Raw genomic sequence first — 20825 nt, 5'->3', positions numbered from 1 at the left:
TAAAAAGGATGTGAGTGAGAGAGACAGAGACAGCAAAAAAATGTGGCAATTAATCAATTATATGTTTGGGGCAAAGATGAGTTAGGATGAAGGAAAATGCTGAGGTTATAAACCTAGGAGACTAAAAGAATGATATCTCTCCAACAGAAATAGTCAAGTCTGAAAGACAAGGGGGGTGGAGGAGAAAGATGATTTCAGTTTTTTAATATGTTGAATTTGAGGTAGTCTTTAAGACAACATCCAGTTTGAAATGTCCAGTGATTTGGGGTCTGAGAATCAGGAGAAAAACTAGGACTAGACATGTAGGTCTGTGACCTGCAGAGAAAAGATTTAATTGAATCACAAGGACAGGAGATCACACCAGGAGAAATAGTATAGGAATAGAAGAGATGAGGGGCCTAGGACAGAGCCTTTGGGGAAAATACACAGTTAGGGAGCATGCTATGTATGATGAAATAGCCAATGAGAATGAGAAAGTGCATTCAAATGGGCAAAAAAACAGGACAGATCAAAGAAACAATGTTGATTCCATATAAATAAATCTTAACAAACTACAGCTACAAAAACTGAAAATAACATATATTTCCAAGCCCAACTACTATGGGAGTGATATTGCATAACTTTTTTTGGAAATGTATTAGGGAGGGGGTTGTTTATTGAGAAATCATTGATGGAAGCCAAAAGAAAATGGAATAAAAACATTTTTAAATTTCCCTCTTCATCAAGCCCTAAATATTACTAAGGTGGAACAGTATCATAGCTATACAAAACACATAAGAAGATATAAATTGTTGTACTGAAGATATAGATTGTTTTTCTTTCCTCATTATGATTTAATATAATTTTACTTGGTGAAATTAACATTCCTTACATCATCACATTTCATCTGAAGAATGCAGAAAACAAATAATGTTAGAAAAATTCTGAAAGCATATTAACAAACTAGTACACTGTCTTAAAAATTCAGGAATGAGTTTTCTTTTTTTTTTTTTTTGACATAGTTTTCTTTACAAAGAAATGTTAAATTGCTAATTCAAAATACCTCCATCTTTGAGGGATTATAATGACTTATAACAATATGCCATTTACTTAGAACTTCCAAAGTTCTAACACTCTTATGTTAGCTCTAACATTAAACATCAATGAAACCTGCAAACTTCTATATGGGGATATGGTCTTTTACACAACTCTCCAGAGAGAGCTTCCCATTCTTTATCTATATTCCATCAAGCTGCCTTGTATAAGTAGTTACTACCTGGTAAAATACCAGGTATTATTTTTGTCACTAAATAATTTAAGAAACAACAGCTGCATTATGTTTTACACTATTCTCTAAAAAATTCTTAATATATGATGCATTCTTCTTCAGGCAACAGTTCCTAATATGTGTGTGATCTTGTTAATTTAACTAAAATTTAGGCAGAGAACACTTCAGGGATCCATGATTTCTCTGGTATAAGCACTCTACCACTAATGCAGACCACAAACCCTCTATACCTTAGTAGGTATTTATAAATTTTTGTGGCCAAAACATCTATCACTCTGTGACCACCTGCTAATGAGGCTCTCTGAACTTGGTCAAAGGCACAGGTGAGAAAACTTCACCAACACCTCAAGTTGCTTTCTTCTCAAATCCAACTCATTTGTGTGGTCAATTTAGCAGAACGCCACAAACCAAATAATTATAATAGAAGCTTTACAATGCTAAATGAAGGATTTTAGATTGGATCAATGCTACTATGACCTTCATTAACCTCACAGCAAATATGTTGGTTTGAGTGTCATATAATCATTGGGTTAAATGTTAGACCTGAAGCAGGATGTTGCTAAAGAGCAAGGAAAACTACCCTCCCACTAATCAGCAAAGCAGGATGGGGAGAATCACTCTAATAAACTTCTAAGTGCTTTACCACAAAGGCCAAATGCATCAAACGACCTTGGGTTAGAGGAAAGCAAAATTTCCTGACAATAAGCATTAAGATGTTGGAACATTTTATAAAATTTTCTGCTTCTATCACTAATTAGCTGAGTGACTTTGAATAAGTCATTTCTCTCTGCACTTTATTTTCCTCACATAACAAAATAGGTGAATCCCCAGGTCAGAATTTCTAAAACTCTTTCTCTGAGGATCTGTTTTGCAAAGACCTGACTCAGGTCTAACCTGACTCGGGCAATTTATAGACATCAGGAAGAAAGACACAACCAGCCCTCAGCAAATGTGGCATCTGAGACATGTCACCAATTTATAAACCAAAGGTTACATCCCAAACCTGGATGTTACCACCTCTCCTATTAAATCTTACCTACAACTCCTAAATTGATCCAAATCTTTGTTATCACCCAAAATTTCTACATACTCCACAGGCTGCCAACAGCTAGATTAGGAAAATAAGCAATGTAAAATACTAAGATGTAGCTTTATATCTTGGAAAAAAATATTTTTAGAGATGTTGCTAAATGATGATGGGTAGGGAGATTAAAGTTACATAGAATTTTTTAAAAAGTTACATAGAATAAGGAAATTCATATAGCTTTCTCTTCTTAATAAATCATTGTCAATAAGCAAGTACACAGACAAGTAAAGTCAAACCACTTTGTAGTTATAATAATTATGGTTCATGACAGCCCTTTCTAAGATATTACTTAGAATCTAGTTTTAAAATTAATTTTGCTTTCAAACTTTATTTCTGATTTCTCAACACATCTTAAGAAAGGTGTTACAAAACCAAGGTTAAAAAACACCTGCTCTAACAGGTCCACTAATACAGTAGAGCTGTAAATTGGAAAGCAATTTAGAATTTCACTAGATGACCAAATACCCATACTTTTTTTTTCCCCCAATAAATTTATTTTTAATACATATTGCTTTATAAATCACGTTGGGAGAGAAAAATCAGAGCAAAAAGGGGAAAAACCATAGGAGAAATTAAAAAAAAAAAAAACAGAAAAAAGAAGTGAACATAGAATGTGTTGCTTTACATTCAGTTTCCCTAGTTCTTTTTTCTGGATGCTGGTGACATTTTCTGCTCAAAGTCTTTTGGGATTGCTTTGAATCACTGAACCACTGAGAAGAACCAAGTCTTTCATAGTTCATCATTACACCTTTTTACTATTATTCTATGCAGTATATTCTTGGTTCCACTTGTTTTGTTCAACATCAGTTCACATAAATCTTTCTAGGCTTTTCTAAAATCAGCTTGTTCATCATTTTTTACTGAACAATATTCCATTACCTACCCATAAACTTTTACAGACAGAAGTTACTACTAGATATATAAACCAAAGAAGCCAAAGAGAGAAAAATATCCAATAAATATCAAAATATTTGCAGCAGTACTTTCTGTGTTAGAAAGAAAGGACAAGTCCCACATTCAGTAACTTCAAACAATTATGATAATGAATATTACTGTACCCAAAATGACTATTAATATAGAGACAACTAAGGCAGGGGAAGCCTTAAGCAGAATAAGAAAAGATACAATAACACTAACAAAGTAGATGAAAAAAACAAATACATGTTATAATAGCTAAACTCAGTCCCAAAGAAGAATATACCTTTCTCTGCAGTTTTGTAAAAAAAGAAAAGAAAAGAAAACCTTTGGGTTTTCACCAGATTATGGCTGCTAAACATGCTACAGTTTCTTGGAGCCACATGTGAGAGTTAGGTGACCACTGGACTTCCATGACTCAGGAGATAAGAGTGTGACAACTTTATGCAACTCTCCCTCACTTAAAAATCCAATTCACAAACAAGTCAGTGATGTCTTTGGTCCTCTTTGAAAATAAAGGAGGAATAATAATGGCAAAAGTAGGCTGCTACACAAAGTGAAAAAAACTAGGCTGATTTTTTTTGTTCATTTTACTGAACTACCCCTACATACACACACATACACACACATGCACACACATGCGCACACACGCGCGCGCGCGCGTACACACACACACATACACACTTTTTAAAAATTCTTTGCTAGAAGAGATAATTCTCTGAGTGGGGGAAGGAGGAAGATGATGTAAAAACAAAAGATAGCAATGTTTTATAAAAGCAATTTTTAAGATACTTCAACAGTATGATTCTGTTATTTTAATATGCAGGTAAACAAATGTGCTTTTCAAAAATTTAGATTTATAAGTTCACAAGTATTAAACTACTGAGAATTAATGACTGTTTATAATCTTCTTCTACTACTACTACTACTACCACTACCACTACCACACCACCACCACTGCTAGTGTGAAGAAGGGAACCTCAATCGAGTATAAGCTTTTCTGAGAGGGGAGCCTATAGAAAGGTTTTATAGGAACTTGGAGTAACTTGGAGCAAGATGGTGTCGTGATTTTTTTTCCTAGATAGTAAGGTACATTGATACCTTTAAAAATAGAGATTACCGCTTTCCACAATAACTAAAACATCTTTATCACATAGGTTACTTCTTACATAGCAAAGTGGAATCATTTATGTTAGACCTACAGAATCAAAGCTGGAGCCAGAAAATAATAACACAGAAATCTTCTAATCCAAACATCTCATTTTACAGAAAGAAAGTGGAGGCTGTTATGTCAAATACAGCCCCTGGCTCCAAATTCAATAATTTTTTTTTTTCCACCAACAAGGCAGATTTATCATTTTTCAAATCTTCTTTATGAGACCTCAGGAAATCCATATGTGATATAGAGGGATAAAAGTTTTTCATTACTTTTATATGAAAATTGAATCTATAAGCAATTAAAGGATCAACTTCTAATAGTAGGTTTAAAAAGTTGATCTTTTAGACAGACAAGGTATGCAACATACACAATCATACAAATAGCACTACAGTGTTTGGTAACTGCAAAGCCCTCATTTTCTGGGAGAAAGATTAATATCTGACAAAAACCACTGAAAAAATCGGACAGAACACTGACAGAAATTGTGTTTCCACAGCATCTCCAATTATACACCAAAATAGGCTTCAAATGGATACATGACTTTGATATTAACAGTCCCATTTCCAAAATATATAAAAAACTGATTTTAACATTGAGACTAAGAGCCATTTCCACAATAAATAGTCAAAGAATGAGAGGCAGTTTTCAAAGGAAGAAATCTAATCACAACCACCATATTAAAAAACTCTTAACTTATTCATTAGAGAAATGTGAATTCAAAACAACTTGAAGATTCTACCTCAAATCTGACAAAGTGACAAAAGAAGAAAATAACAAATGTTGGGAGGGATATAAAAAACAAATATACTGGTACCCCGGTGATAGAGCTGTGAATTGATCTACCTATTCTCAAAAGCAATTTGGGATAGTGCTCAGAAAGTTACCAAAGTATTCATATTTTGACTCCTGTTATACCATCACCACTACTACTACTGCTATTATGTTTATACCCCCAAAGAAATCAAAGAAAAAGAAAATAATAAATTCTTTTATTAGAAAATGGATAAACAAGTTGTAGCATATGAATATAGTAAAATGTTATTGTGCCAAAAGATGTAATTAAATAGGCATTTTTAGAGAAACCTGGGAAGCCCCTGATGAACTGATGCAGAGCAAAGTGAATAGAATCAGAGGAACAATTCATATAATAACAATATCATAGCCAAAAACAACTTTTAAAGCCCTTTAATTGATAAACCATGAGTCCAAAGGAATAAAGAGAAAAGATGGCACTAACCTCCTGAAAGAAATGTGGTGAACTTAAATTTAAATGCACAAAGAGACATACATTTTCACACAGTTAATGTGGGAGTTTGTTTTGCTAGACTATGTAAATACAAAATGAGTCTTTTATTAGTTGTGTGATTTTTTGCAAGTGACAACCTCTGGCTTGACTCAATTTCCTTTATTGTAAAATAGGGATATAACACCTACCTACCAGGATGAATCAAGATTATATTTGTAAAGTGCTTAGTTTATGTGCCAGGCACATAGTAGACACTATGTAAATACTAGCTATTAATACAAATTTAATGTTTATATTCCCCCCCCTGCACATACAAGGATGGTAGACAGAGAGGACAAACCAGTACTATGCTAAAGACAAAAGAAGCCAGCTTTCAACAAGCATTCATTAAGCACCAAGTGTATACAACATGCAATGCTAGGTAGGTACTAAAGGGGAAAAGATGAAAATATAATCTCTCATGTGGGTTGAGTAGAAAAGAAGAGGGAAAAATTATAGAGAATTTTTTTTAATTACCATGAGATGAATAAAAAGGATTATTGGATCAAAGATCTAGAGCTTTTTCACTAAACTTTCACTTGACAAATGAGAAAACTGAGGTTCACAGGGACTGTGGGATGTAATCAAGGTCATATAAGCAATAATCATCAGGGATGGACTCTAATCAGTTCTTCTGATTCCAGAAAGTATTATGGAGAGGTCAAATCAAGAGCAGAGAAACTGAGGAGAAAGTAATTACCTAACTTGGAGCTCAGGAGGTTTAATGGAGAAAGAGACACCTGAGCTGAGCCTGGCAGGAAAGAAGGGATTTCAACCAGCTGAAAAATGAAAGAATCCCTTCCAGCCATGAGGAGTGGCATACAAAAATATACAGAGGTCAAGAAGAGATCAGGAAACAGCTGGACTTCTGGTTTAGAGGAATATAAAACATGTGAAGGAGGCTAGTACAAAATACGGCTATATAGGTGGGGAAGAGTGTCAGATCACAGAGGGCTTTTCAATGCCAAAGAAGTTTACAAAAAAGACAATGTGATAGGACTAAAGCTTTTTGAATAATGGAATTAACATGACAAGACTTGTCAAGATTAGTTTGGATTAAATTTAGGTTGTGTCTAATAAGAGTTGATTATACAGGAAAAGCCCATTTTTGCAAAACAAGTCAGGGTAACCAGGGCATTCTAGAAAACAGAAGTTGACAATTTACAATAAAAAAAATTAGAAAGGAAAAAGACAGCAAGACCTGGAAGATGCCTAAATTTCTCAGAAAGAAATCTGATCACCCAGGAAAGGGGGAAAAAATATTTGCCATACCAGCTGAAGAAAGGAAAAGAACCACACACACATCCCCAAAAAAGTAGGTAAATAGAATGAAGTCTTTGGGGAAGGACTTGACAAAGTTTGATCTGTTTCCAATTTTTAGGGATTGACCATTCAGTCTCTCAACTTGAAAATATTACCTTTCCTACTTTTTTTTTTAAAACTAAACCCATTTTCATTCTTCATCATTGTATCTCTGCATTGGTGATAATCCCACTAGTAGCTGAGAATTCCACTTCAGTAGCTCCTTTACTTACTTCTACAACAGTCTGTGATGGATGATGTGATCTTATGGTACTACTAAAACATTGGCAATTCAAGTATCTCTCTCACTATCTCTTGTGCTGAAATTATGAGTTTTGCCTTGCAAGCTTTGCTATTTCTTCCTTTTACTAAAGTAGAAACTAAGTTTGGGGGTCTTTTAATAGCTATGAGAGAAAAAATTTAAATCTATTTCACCCCTCTCCTCATTTGTAGATTTGCAGAGCATGGTAAAGATTATCAAAATAGAAGGGGATCCCTCCTCTCCTGTGGGCATAAATTTCCAGCTTAGAAAGTCAAAAACTTTTCTACACTCAGGAAAAAGTCTCATAATGTTAATCATCTTTGTTCAAAAGTGATTGACACAACTTTTTGGCTGATTTAGCCTAGTTTGCTTTCTCTTCAGGATTCCACAGTTGTCAAAGAAAAGCCACCAATACCAATGAGTGAACAAACCTGCCAAAGAATAGTCCAGGATACTAACATTTTACATTGAGCTTATGTTCACATAATTTCCTCTAAAGTACACAAAAAAGATCATTTTTTAAACAACTCTGTCGATGGATTACATACAATCATGTATTCCTCTCACATGGTACACTGGATTTGACTAGACATGATTCCTTCTCAGAATGCCCATGCTTTCCAACTGTTCCTACTTCATGATATGCATTATCACACCCTACAACACCAGATTTTATCTTTATGTAATTGGCCTAACCAAATTCTACTATACCCAACCACTTAACCAGAAAACTCCATCTTAAAGTTTAATTTAGATTTGCCACTCACACCTCATTTATTAATTTAATTTGCTAAATTTCCTTAATTTGCTTCTGCCTAAAAAACTGCAAGAAGGGCAGAGCAAAAAACTTCTCCCACAGCCTTTATTTGCAGAAGGCTCAAAATCCCAGCCATCTCTCTTCAGCTGCCACCAGCTATTTAGTTTCAATGTCATCATCATCATCTTAATCATGCCCTTGTGTCAGGTAACCTTGGCACTCCTCACCGCCTCTCCCCCCCTTTCAGCTGTAGGCTCCTTGAAGGAAGGGACTCTCTTTTCTTATTTGTATCCTTGGCACTTTAAATAGTGCATTGCATCTACCAGGTGCTTCATAAATGTTTATCTATCTTAATTTTCTCTTTTCCTTTGGTTTCTGTAACACCTCTCTTGGTTTTTCCTAGATGTCTGGTCACTCCCACCCATTAAATATAGGTAACTCCTAAGATTCTACTAAAGTTTTCTTCTGTTCTTATTCTCTGCCCCTTGTCTGGTTGAAGTCTTCAGTTCACCAAAGTTCAGGTAATTATTTATTATGTAGCCAACTCCCAAGCTACATACACACTGGCTCATCTGTCTCTTGAAATTAAAGGCTGCAGTAGCAACTGCCTAATAGATCACCTTGACCTGGAAATCCTGTAGATACCTATCACTCAGCTTTTCCAAAATACAACTCATTTTCTTACATTCCCACTCTTTGTCCTATTTCTACTGAAGTCACTACTTCCTTCTACTTACTGTTAACAGGCCTGTTAACTCATCTTACTTCCTGGCCAAGTCTTGCCCAGCCAACCACTCAAGCTTTCCTATACATGCAGCCACTCCCAGATCAGAAACCTCCATCCTTTCTTGCCCAACATTGTAATGGCCTCCTAACTGCTCTTCTAGTATCCAGCCTCTCCTCTTTCAAACCCAAATAGCTACCAAATTAACATTTTTAAATCACAGATAGGACCATGTCATTTCCCTACTCAGATAACCTGAGTGGCTCCTTGGACATAGTACAAACTCCTCAAACTAATATTTAAAGCATTCTGCAACCTGGCATCTCTCAATGCTGATTTATTTCATATTACTTTCCCTTCTACATTCTTTGTTTTAATTAGACTGGTCTATTCCTCAAATTCAACATACCATCTCCAGTTTCCATGCCTCTATCCTTCTTCACCTGTGTCCCTTAGAATTCCTGGCTTCCTTCAAGGATTAGCTCAGGTCCCACTTTGGATGGAATGACTTTCTTTATTCCCCTTACTTGTCAGTGCTGTCTTTCATGAAAATTACTCTGTATTTATATATCTCCCAGCAAAATGCAAACCCTTTAGAAGCAGGGATTATACCCATTTTCATCTTTATCTTCACTGCACAAATTAGAAAAACATTTAGGTTTATCTCCTATCTGAATGATTCTCAGTGTTTTTTAGTCTTCTGAACTCTGGTTATGTGGGACACGGAAAAGGAAAAGGAAAGGAGAAAACTGAGAATTTCCAATATTACTGACCAACTATTCTATATCTTTTGAAACCTTTCCCTGAGATTTGTTGAGTTACTTCTATCCTTAACATTCTAAATAAAATCATAACGAAACCATGTCTTGGTTAGGCAGAAAAGAAGTTTCATTACTTAGCTGGATTAGAAGTATTGAGGAAAAAAGTAACTCCATAATTTTTCTACATAATTCGCATGACGGTGAGCCCTATGAATGCTCTCCAAATATCATGATAATGTAGAGTTCTGCATTTGATTTGAGGTTTTTATGCCCTAATACATGGTCAATTTTTATATAGGTTTCATGAACCACCGAGGAAAAAAGTAAACTCCTTTGTCTCCAAAGATCTATCATAACTAAATTTTCTAACATTGTTTGTTTGCCTCCTTAACTTCTTATTTATTTTGTGGTTCGATTTATCTAGTTCTGAGAGAGCAAGGTTGAGATCTTCCACTAGTACAGTTTTGCTGATAGTGTAGAGTTCTTTGAAACTAAAACAAGTGTCTCAGAGATCAGGTTTGAGATCCAAAAGATTTGTGCTAACTTCTTGCAGAATTTCTCCATTATATGCTGCTTTTTTCCATTGGCCTTTTTTTTTTTTTTTTTTTTGATCCAGGGGAAGGGAATTAAATTTACAAAATTGTTAAATAGAAAACTAGCATAATACACAATGAAAGTTTAAAACTTCAAAGATCAAAATGTAACTGTCAAAAGTTTGGAGGTATTGGAAAGTGTTGGGCATCAACCTAATTCAAAGCTGTAAGAATCCAGAGTCCCAGAATCAGTGTTTGAAAGAATGTATGACAGTAGCTGTCTTGTACAAGAAGTTCCTCTTCAATTATACTTCAATTAACAGGCTATGGTAAGAGGGAACCTGCTACCTACAGACAAGAGCAAGCTATTATGCTTTCAGACAATTATACTTGGTAGAAATCTTTTTCTTCCACCATGCCTCAATCTGCCTCTCTATCTATATCTTCTATGCTCTCTAGGACCAAGATAGACAAATTTAACATTTCCTCAAATACCTGCAGATAGTTATCTTGTCTAAGGTTTTTCTTCTCTATTCTCTCCATTCGTCACCATCTTGATCACTCTCTAGTGTTTCAACATTCTTCTGAAAACAAAGTACCTTAAATATTAAACCCATTATTCCAAAGGAGACCTAACCAGATTTCTAGAGTACAGAGACCTCACCAGAAGATTTTCAAAGTACAAACTATTTTCAGTTAAGATATCAAAAGCATAGTAGCAGATAATTCAACAGTTTTTCCAAACAAAAATTTAAAATTTTAATTAAAATAATAGTTAGCAAAAATATAATTCTGAAGCTCAAAAAACTAAAACTACAACAAACTAAAAACTTTATTGTTCTCTGAATATGAGGGTAATGAGAAGACAAAAGTATCAAAATTATCTTCACCCCATTTAATTCATGAATTTATTCAAGTATGAAAGCTGTATTTTATATTAGCAGCATCTCACATTTAAAAGCCACAATAAATAAATGAACACATTTATACAAATTTCCCCAAGCAAATTTGGGATCACAAGGGAATTTCAAGAATTAGTAACATTTTAAAAGCTATTACCAAAATTAAAACTTTATGAATTGGAATAAATCTCACAGGTCATTTAATACAACCTCCCAACCAATGACAGAATGTATTCTATGATATTCCTAATAAAAAAGCATTCAGTCTCTCCTTGACTTTCAGTAATAGAAATCTCCTTACTGCTTTGTAGGGAAATCCAGTTTGTTTGGACAGGTCTAATATTTAGAAAATTTTTCCTCACACTGAATCAAAAACTGCTTCCTAATTCTGCACTCTAAAGAAAAAATAATTCTCCTTCATTAAATATCAGTCACTAATTGCTTCATAAGAAGTGAAAAAAAAAGTACTTTCAAACAATCTTTAAAGTATCAAATGACAAAAAAAAAAAAATGAAAATAAATACCAACAATGAATAGTTTAAGGTAAGCGGTACTGTAAACATACCTCTCGTTTTCAATGATCACTAATTCTCAGCTTTTTAATGTTGTGAGAAACCTTCAGGTTTCAAATTTCATTGGTAGCTTCAAACACATTATCATGGTCAAATAACAGATGTAAAATGCTTTGTAAAAGCACTGTATAAATGTTAGCTATTTTTATTACCAAAACAAATAAGTTTTATTAATCAGTAAATTTACTAAGCAAAAAGATTTCTTCAATATTTAAACCTAAAAGGACTAGAGATACAATACTCTTAATCTTATGTTTAAAGGCACTTAGAGACTGAAAGGAGGTAGCAAAGTTATTGTTTATTTCTTCAGCAACACATCTAATTACTGAGGCTAGTAAAATGATATTTAATATTCTATATACATACAGATAAAGCAGCTACGTGGTATAGTGGTTTTAGTGCTAAGTCTGGAGTCAGAAAGACTCTTTTTCCCGAATTCAAATGTGGGTTCACTTATTAGTTGTGTGATCCTATGCAAGTCACTTAACCCCATTGCCTCAGTTTCCTCATCTATAAAATGATCTGAAGATGGAAATGGCAAACCATTCCAAGAAAATCCCAAATGGAGTCACACAGTGACTATTATGTAATATGTATATACACACATACACATTTTAAAAATATGTTCACTAGCCTTCTATTTGTATAGACTTGGTCTCATCATATTATAATCCAAAAATTTCAACATGATGCTATATTTACTGTGCTGTCATTCAGTTCTCAAATAATGCCATAAATACTTTTTGTGAATTTTTTTCATCACACAGTATACAAAGCTGTCCTCACAGGAACAATTTTCACAACTATGAGGCAGTAATACAGAACATAATAGCACCTTAACACAGACTATCATCACAATTGCCTAACTTCCTTAGCTCCTAGTCAGAAACATCACAAACCATCAGGCTGAGAAAAGGAAAGAACTACTGCTTTCATTTCAAATCACTACCTTTTCACTGTTTCTTGGCAAAAACACAAATGCTATATGAAGCACTGAGAGAACACTCTCTTCCCCCTTCATTTAAGATCTTTTTGCATTCACCATTTCCAAAGCACAAGAATGACATCTTCCTGACACTCAGAATCCATCAGTAATGGTGAAGAAATAGATGCCTCCACCATAAAGACCATCAGACTCAGTTTCCAATGATAGTTACAACAGCATTTCTTCTCCATCTGCTGAGGGCACGACAGGCCTTTTACTTTTAAAATCTCATAGCCATTCTGGACATCTTTCTTCATGGCAAACTATTATAGAAACTTTCCAACACATTAAATAGTTAACCCTAGACTTAGCAGGTTTTGAATATCTAAAAAAATTTTTAAAGTAATTTCAGCTCTTAAGAGTAACGAACTACCACTGATTACATGGGGAACAGCATAAATCAATGAAATTAAAACATGTATAATTTAGGTGCATAGTTTACATAAAGATGTTTAATTTAACAATGATTATGATTTAAGACCAAGTCTTCTACTCCATTTTTTTCTCTGAATTACAGTACTTAGCACTACTCCTTTGCATACAATAGACACATAAAATAATCTATTAATCAATTAATTCAAAACCTTCACCTCACCATACTACACAGACTGGACTGAGCTCGGAATCAGAGAACTGAGATTATATACTGCCTTTAAATTACTTACTAACCATGTGACCCTGGGAAAGTTACTTAACGTATGCCTACCTCAGTTTCCTCATCCATAAAGTGAGGAGTTTGAAGACTAGTTGGTTTCTGAAGTCCCTTTGAGGTCTAAATCTATGATTATCCATAAATGAGGGAAAAGGATCCACATGTGCAACATGTAGTAGTTCTTTTTGTAGTGACAAGGAAATGGAAACTGAATGGATGCCCATCAGTTGGGAATGACTAAATAAGTTATGGTATGATTTATTCTATATTATTGTTCTATAAGAATGATAAGCAGGCTGATTTCAAAAAATCCTGGAAAGACTTACATGAACTGATGTTGAGTGAAATAAGCAGAACCAAGAAAGCACTGCATACTCTAACAAGATTATGTGAGGATCAACAATGATGGACTTGACTCTTTTCAACAAAAGTAATTCCAATATAATTGGAAAAGAAGACCAAATGTGAATCAAAATCAAATGATTAACTCAAATCAAATGGTCAACAATTATCCAAGCTTATGTGAAAGTCTTGGCAGTGTTAATCTTCTATAACATTATTTGGCTTAATGTAGTTTCATGGTGCTAATAATGACACAAATAATCATTATTTTGATGTTGTATAGCCTGTTTTTTTTTTTTTTTCCTTATGTCTGGAAAATATGTACTATACAAAAAAACTGTTCTCTCTCTTAAGCCAACTTCTAAAGCACAGAGATGGGTAAAGAAAGCCTATGCTATAATTTAAACTAGGACATTTGCATTCTCAAAAAAATTACATAGATTAGGATTCCCTGATGGAAATTTTTATGTTGTTCATGGATCAGAGGATTTAGAACTGAAAGAAACTAAAAATCAGTAAGTCTGGCACATTCATTTTCCAAGTGAGAGAAGCTGAGGCCCAGAAATATAAAAATGACTTGTATTGGATACAGCTACATCTAGTATTTCTAATATACCACAGCGCCTCAAACATAAGAGTTGAACACTGCTGAAATTTATATTCCTCATTTGTACTTGAGATAGCAATTGGTTAAAGAGAAACTTCAACATTAAGTTTAAACATAGTTTAAAAACAGAGATGTAGAATTATAAAAAATAGGATTCTTTTTTTTTTCAACCAAAGAGGCAAGGAACTTTTATTCAAAGATTATTTTGTCTCCCAAAATTCCCAATGTCTTACAATATGTATTTGTTAATTTAGTCTAATTTACATATGGTATCCTTGAGAGATTATAGCAAGGGTAAGAAAAGGAATAAATTAGTTAAAAACATTGTGTGTAAGTTTCTCAAGGTCAAGGAACCATGTATCTTTCAATAACTCACAATGTTCAATCAAGCATGGCTCCATGCACACTGTAAGCAATCATATTTCTTTATTAAAGTACTTTTAACAAATCAAAATGCAAGGGGCAGCTAGGTAGCACAGTGGATAGAGCACCAGCCCTGAAGTCAAGAGCATCTGAGTTCAAATCTGGTCTCAGATACTTAACATTTCCTAGCTGCGATCCTGGGCAAGTCACTTAACCCCAATTGTCTCAAAAAAAAAAAAAAAAAAATCAAAATACCAGGGATAATTAACTCAGCAACAAAGTATAACTATTCTAAATATTTGTTAAGGGAAAGTAAACTTCTCCAATGATACTTCTAAAAGTTCAGGGCCACATGCCCTATATGATAACCATCTTTTGACTATGTTCTAACAAAATAAAATCTTCACTTGGAAATCAAGTATAATACCATGGACCAAAATTATTTATGATGATGACCCTAGGAAATAAGGTATTAATGAAATAGTCATATTTAATACTAAAAATATGTCTTTATGTGCCTGGTATAGAACAAAGTACCCACTATGGAGTCAGAGGCTATTAGTGATGCGCATACTAGTATGACTTTAGACAAATCACTTTATTTCTTCAGTTTCCTCATCTATAAAATGAGGACAGAACTAGGTGACAAATGGGTCCCTTCTATTTCTAGATCTGTAGTCCAATGATTTAGGATCCCAAGTAATAATAGGATAAAGAAAACAAAATATAAAAATGTTTCATGATAAACATGGGATTTAAATAAACATCTGCCATCCTTCATTTTATGAATATAAAATTCAGTCAACAAAATGCTTTTCACTTGGAGAGCAGGCAAGATAAAAAAAAATTAGTATAGGAATGGAGCCCAGCTCATCAATGAAAGGAACTTCTAAGTGGGGAAACTCCCTTCACCAATGCAGCTTGGTATCTTCTTGGAAATGGATAGTCATACCAAGGCTGTGCATATCAATGGCAAGACTTAAACCCAGGTCTTCCTGCCTCAAAGACCAACTCTATCTCCAATTCACTCCTCAGGAGGAGAAAATAAGATGGTAAAACAAGAACATCACAATTGTGGATAGCAGTGGTGATGAAGTTAAGAGGCAGTGAGATTTGGCTTCCAATCCCAAATTCAATCCTACTATTTATTTGATTATGTTAATCACTCTGAGCCTATCTACATTGCTGTAAAATGGGGATATCAGTAGAATCTCAAAGAATTGTGGTGAGGATCAACTCTTAAAAGCGCCATCTTACTAGCACAATTTCTACTGATTAAACTGCTTAATTTAATCAATTGTGTTCCAAACAAATTGAGCAGTTTTTCAAAAAATGTTCAATGACATTTAATTTATACTTGATATAAATCCCCCAAATTGTCAGTCATCAAAGTTACCTTTTTCTTGCTGCACAGAACTCCAATTAAAAGACTTAAAAGGACCCAAAAGTCTTGTCATAAAGTAAAAATAATACATTCTTTATAATCCTGAACAGTTGTCAAAATCCCTAAGATCATTTTAAGCTAAAATGTTTTCCTCATGTTATAAGTCTTAAAAACATAAGTTGATGTAATTTATTATCAACCTAAAATAAATTAACAAGATCACATAAAGTTCAACAGTATTTTTACTTTGACTAAGAAAAGCTAAGCATTAACATTACATTTATATTTAACATTAAGCAAATATACTTACATCTTTTGCCATGTTACCAGATCCTTGAAATCAATTCTTTAGATGTTCACTCTCCAGAGAAGAAACAATAATCTTCTAGTAAATAAAAGGGTAAAAGACAACATAAATTCAGTGAAAGACAATGGTTGGTAAAATATTGTATCTTAAGTCTAAAGTGATACATTTCTATTTCCAAAGTCAATGTACTCCCTTCCAAAGCAAAATGTACTTTGGGATATCAGGTACCTCCCCCTTCTGAATGCATATATGTATTCAATTCTGAAAGGAATCTACAAAAGCAACTTGGCTACTTCTTTTAAAATTAATTTAGGGGACCAATGACATGTAATAAACAAATGTTAATTGTCTTATAATTCAAACAAGATATGCAATCTCTTATTCCCTCAACCTACTAACAATTCTTCAAGCTTACCCCAGTCCAAACTACTGACATAGGACAATAAACATAATCATTTTCCACAGATATCCAGAATAAGACTATGATGTACATAAAACCTCATCATAAGAGACTATGATGGATACAAGTAAAGGCTCTAACCATTAGCCATGCATATACATACCAATTTATATCCCATACATATACATCCAGAAGGGATTCAACCCATCCTTATTACTGCCAGCACAAAAATGTATAAAATAGGTATGTAATTTCTCCTACCCCCCCAAAAAAAAAACAAAGATGAAAAAGGAGGATTGGGGGGACTTTGCCCCTACTTTCTAGTCACTTGCCAGCTCTACCCTGAAAGCATGCTGATAACTCTGACAGGTGTGTTTCCAAGGGAGCTCTAGGGTTAAAGTAACTGCTCTCAGACCACAAAGCAGCACTCAGTCCAGGATCTACTCCCATAAGCCCCATGTCCATCTGGGATCTAGATCTTCCTGACCTGTCACTAGGCCTCTGGAACTGCAGCCTGAGGAGGGAGAGCTCTTCCCCACACCTCCCCCCACGCCCCCAGCACCAGAACTCAGCAGTGAGCTCTCCACCCTGCTATGGTCTTTCAGCACTCGGGTTGGTGGAGGGGCTGCCTCAGCCCCCTACCCTCCCGAGGACTCCCGCAGGGTACTGGCTGGAGCAGGCCGGAGCAGCTCCAGGCCGTTGGGGCTCAGGGAGCTGGTGGCGCGTCTCAGGCCCCGTGGACAGACACAAGCAGCAGCTGCAGCTGCAGCTCAGCCGCCCGCCCGCCAGCCCGGCCTCGCCGGCCTGTGCCTCCCCCCTCCCCAACCCTTCCCTCCAGACCCGGGCACCACCCTGGCAACAGGCGCCATCCTGACCCTCCCCGATAGGATCCAGCTCCCCAAAGGAAACACAGCGATGCTGATGGGGTGATGGGGGACTGGAAAGCGGCCTACCACCCCTCCACCAGCTGGGGATCCCCTACTCCCTTATGTCCCATCCCGGGGTCCCTTCCCCATCTGCAAAGGCAAAAAAGGAGTGAGCACCCTAGAGCCTCCATCCATGCTGGCCTCTTCTCGTCTCCCCCCTCCCTGGAACCCCACATCTCAAGCCGGGAGTTCACCTGAAGGCGTCTTCCTTCCCTCCGTGCCCTCCTCCCCCCACCCCCCCCAAGCCAGGCCAGGAGCGCAGCGTAGCCCCGGAGCCCACCACCAACTGCAGCAGCTACAATGAAGAGGAGCAAAAGCGTGGAGGGGGAGGGGGGGGAGGATGAGGGGTAATAAGGATGAGAAAGGGGAGAAGGCAAGGTTTATCCACTGCACATGTGCAACACTCATACACATACACACACACCACACACACACAGCACCAGGAAAAGAGACCCGAGGAGACACCAAGCCGTGTGCACGGCGCCCACACACAGGCGAGGCGGGGGGCAGGGCAGAGGGGGGCCCGCCCAGGGGACCAGACCGGCCGCACGGGTTCCCCATCCCCCGCGGCTGGCCCTGCCGGCCAACCTCCGCTCTCTGACCGCCCCCCCCATCCCAGGCCAGCACAAACTCTGCAACTAACCCCTCAAACAACTCAAGTCTCCAGCTGACCTCCACCATCCCCCAGCTCCATCCTTCCCGAGCTCCAGGGGGAACCCCCCCATCCTCCCGCATGTGGCTTCAAACCTAGCTACATCCTTGCACCCCAACCCCCATCCCAGTCTGCAAGCTCCCCTTTTTTTCCTAGGGCCCCGCATGGACTTGCGCACGCGCCCCCAGCCCGCGAGGCCGGCTCTGTGCCCCACACCTGGCTCGCCCGGGTCCTGGCGCCCGCGCCGCGGGGGGGGGAAGGCGGGTTGGAGGTGGGGGGGAGGTGGAGATGGGGAGCGGGGCAGCTCGCGGCCCCGCCGCTGCAGCCCCCGCGCACCCAAGGAGGGGAGAGATCACGGGGGAGGGGAGTAGATCCCGGCAGCTCGGGGGCCGGACTCTCTTTCCCCCGACCCCCCTCCCCCTCGACTTCGCTCCCACTTCTCCCCACAATATTGGGAGAGTTGGCCAAGGGGGGGATAAAAAAAAATTGAAACTTACACTTTGTACTGGGAGCGTCAAGCCGGCGTGACGTGCCGGCAACGCGGTGACGTGCGGCCACGAGCGGCCCCATAGAGACTGGCCCAAAGTGTCAGTTTCACCCCCGCGCGCTCCGCCTCGGGGAGCCGGGCGCGCCTGCGCGGCTTTTTCGCGCCTTTGGCTCGCTCCCTCCCTCGCTCCCGCCAGTTCTGCTCCGCCCCCGCGCTGGGCTCCCGCGGAGGGCTCGGTGTGCGTGCTTGCATGTGTTGGTGTGTCTGGCTCTGCCTGGGATAGAGCGGAGAGCGCGGGAAGCGCGCGGCGCGAAAACGTCAAAGAAGGAAAATTAAACACATCCGTGTGTCGTAAGTGGTGTGCTTTGGAGAAAAATGGAAGAAAAAAGTAAAAACACCATAGTAAGCTTGCGCTCAGCGGGGTGCCCCGACGGACGTCCCCACCACCTGCGTGCAGATCCACCAAGCGTGCCCCGCGTCCTGCTCCCACGCTCAGCCCCCTCGGCCTGCGCGCCACCTCCATTCCAAACAATTACATGCATTTCCAAGTACCGGCCTTTACTGACCACGGTGAGATCATCCGAAAAGGAGCACGAGGAGAGCTACAGGCTGGAACACTGGAGCTGATGGCCACTGAGAGCTCACTAGCTACCATTCGAATCCGCCCAGTTGGACCCTCATCCATTAGTGTCACTGGATTGAGTCACAGCCATGTGCTCACCTCTCTAAAGAACCATTGGGAGGATTGGGTGGGGGAGGGGTGTGCTGAGAAACCGGGTTGGATTGCAGAGTCCAGTTCCAGATGGGGCAGCAGTTGTCATAACAGCGTGATCTAACCCTCCTTGCCTCAATAAAATGGGGATTTTAAAAAAATTACCTGCCCCTCACAGGTATTGTGATGCATAATTAACGTTTGCAAAATACTTTGAGGTTCCTAGACCAAAGGCTCCGGGAATATGCAACATATCATTACTACATTACACTCCCACTTAACCAGCATGATTTCACAATTTGACCATTTTATGCTGATTACACCAACCTCTTTTGGCCTACTAGTAAGCACTGACCCCTCCCTCAAATTTCTGGACACTTATATTGGATAAATTAAACAATTTAATAGACTCTTAGAAGACAAAGCATAGCAAAAAATGTTTTTGTCTCTTTGTTGAGTGTATTGGTTAGCTGGTTGCCTAATAGGATAAAATAATATCTTTCCTAGCCAACGTCAATCTAAGTCTATGATTCTTTCCCCTCCCAACCATCTCTTCCAGAATTTTTATCAATCCCTTATCACTTCCCTCTTTCATTCAACTTAAAACTCTTCTGTTTTGGCCTTTTTCCTTACTTAACAATCATGTTCAGGTCTCCCAAAGCCTCAGAAACAAAAGAACACCTACATCCTTTATATTGTCTCCTCAAAATAATTTTCTTTTCCTCTTTCAGAAAAAAATACAAGTTGGCTTTCCTTCCCAACACTATACAGGAACCTCTCTCTCCAAGGTCATTAATTATCAACTAACCAATAAACCCAATGACCTTTTCACATTCCTCATCTTCCTTAACCCCTCTTCAGCATGTGACATAATTGACTGGGTTGACCACTGTCCTGTTGATATGCTCTGTTCTTGAATTGACTTTGACCTCTCCTGGTTCTTCTCCCTCATCTGAGTGTTCTTGTCTTTCATTTTTTCTGGCTATCATAACATATTTACAATTCTTACACGAATAAGTGCCTTCCTCACAACAATCCTATGAGATAGGTAGGCAAATATTACATCAAGAATATTGGGGATTCCACTGTTAGGCACAAACCTCAAGGAATATTGACAAAAAAAAGAAAAGAAAAGCTTCACACACATCAAAATATTTACAATAGCATTTTTTTTTTTTTTTTGTGGCAGCAAAGAACTGGAAACAAAGTAGATGCCCTCTAATTGGGAGATGACTAGTAGAATTGTGGTATATGAATGAAATGGAATGTTACTATGCTGTAAGAAACAACATATGTAATGAATACATGAAGAGACAGATAAACTGATGCAAAATAAAGAATTCAGAGCTCGGAAAAATAAATACATAATGATTACAATACATAAAAAGAAAGAACAACCACAATCAAAACTGGCCACAAATAAGAAATAAAAACAAAACACACAAAAAAAGGTACCTTCCTCCTTGCATATTCCTTAGTTAT

The 20825-nt window shown here is 37.6% G+C and overlaps 1 protein-coding gene across 2 annotated transcripts in view; it reads right to left on the bottom strand.

The window, feature by feature from the left end:
• Positions 1 to 18739, bottom strand: part of TFDP1 (transcription factor Dp-1) — a 131640-nt gene extending 112901 nt beyond the window's left edge. Inside the window, exons 1-2 of one of the 2 annotated variants that reach the window (XM_051984248.1) lie at positions 18642 to 18739; positions 16170 to 16244 (exon numbers count right to left, since the gene is read on the bottom strand). In XM_051984248.1, the coding sequence (XP_051840208.1) occupies positions 16170 to 16181 (12 nt within the window). In that variant the 5' untranslated portion in view covers positions 16182 to 16244; positions 18642 to 18739. The remainder of the gene's footprint in view (positions 1 to 16169; positions 16245 to 18641) is intronic. The other variant, XM_051984249.1, reaches the window with a different exon arrangement.
• Between the last annotated feature and the right edge of the window lie 2086 nt (positions 18740 to 20825).

Source organism: Antechinus flavipes, chromosome 3, assembly GCF_016432865.1.
Source record: "Antechinus flavipes isolate AdamAnt ecotype Samford, QLD, Australia chromosome 3, AdamAnt_v2, whole genome shotgun sequence".
Lineage (NCBI taxonomy): Eukaryota > Metazoa > Chordata > Mammalia > Dasyuromorphia > Dasyuridae > Antechinus > Antechinus flavipes.
This window is presented reverse-complemented; position numbering and strand designations above follow the sequence as displayed.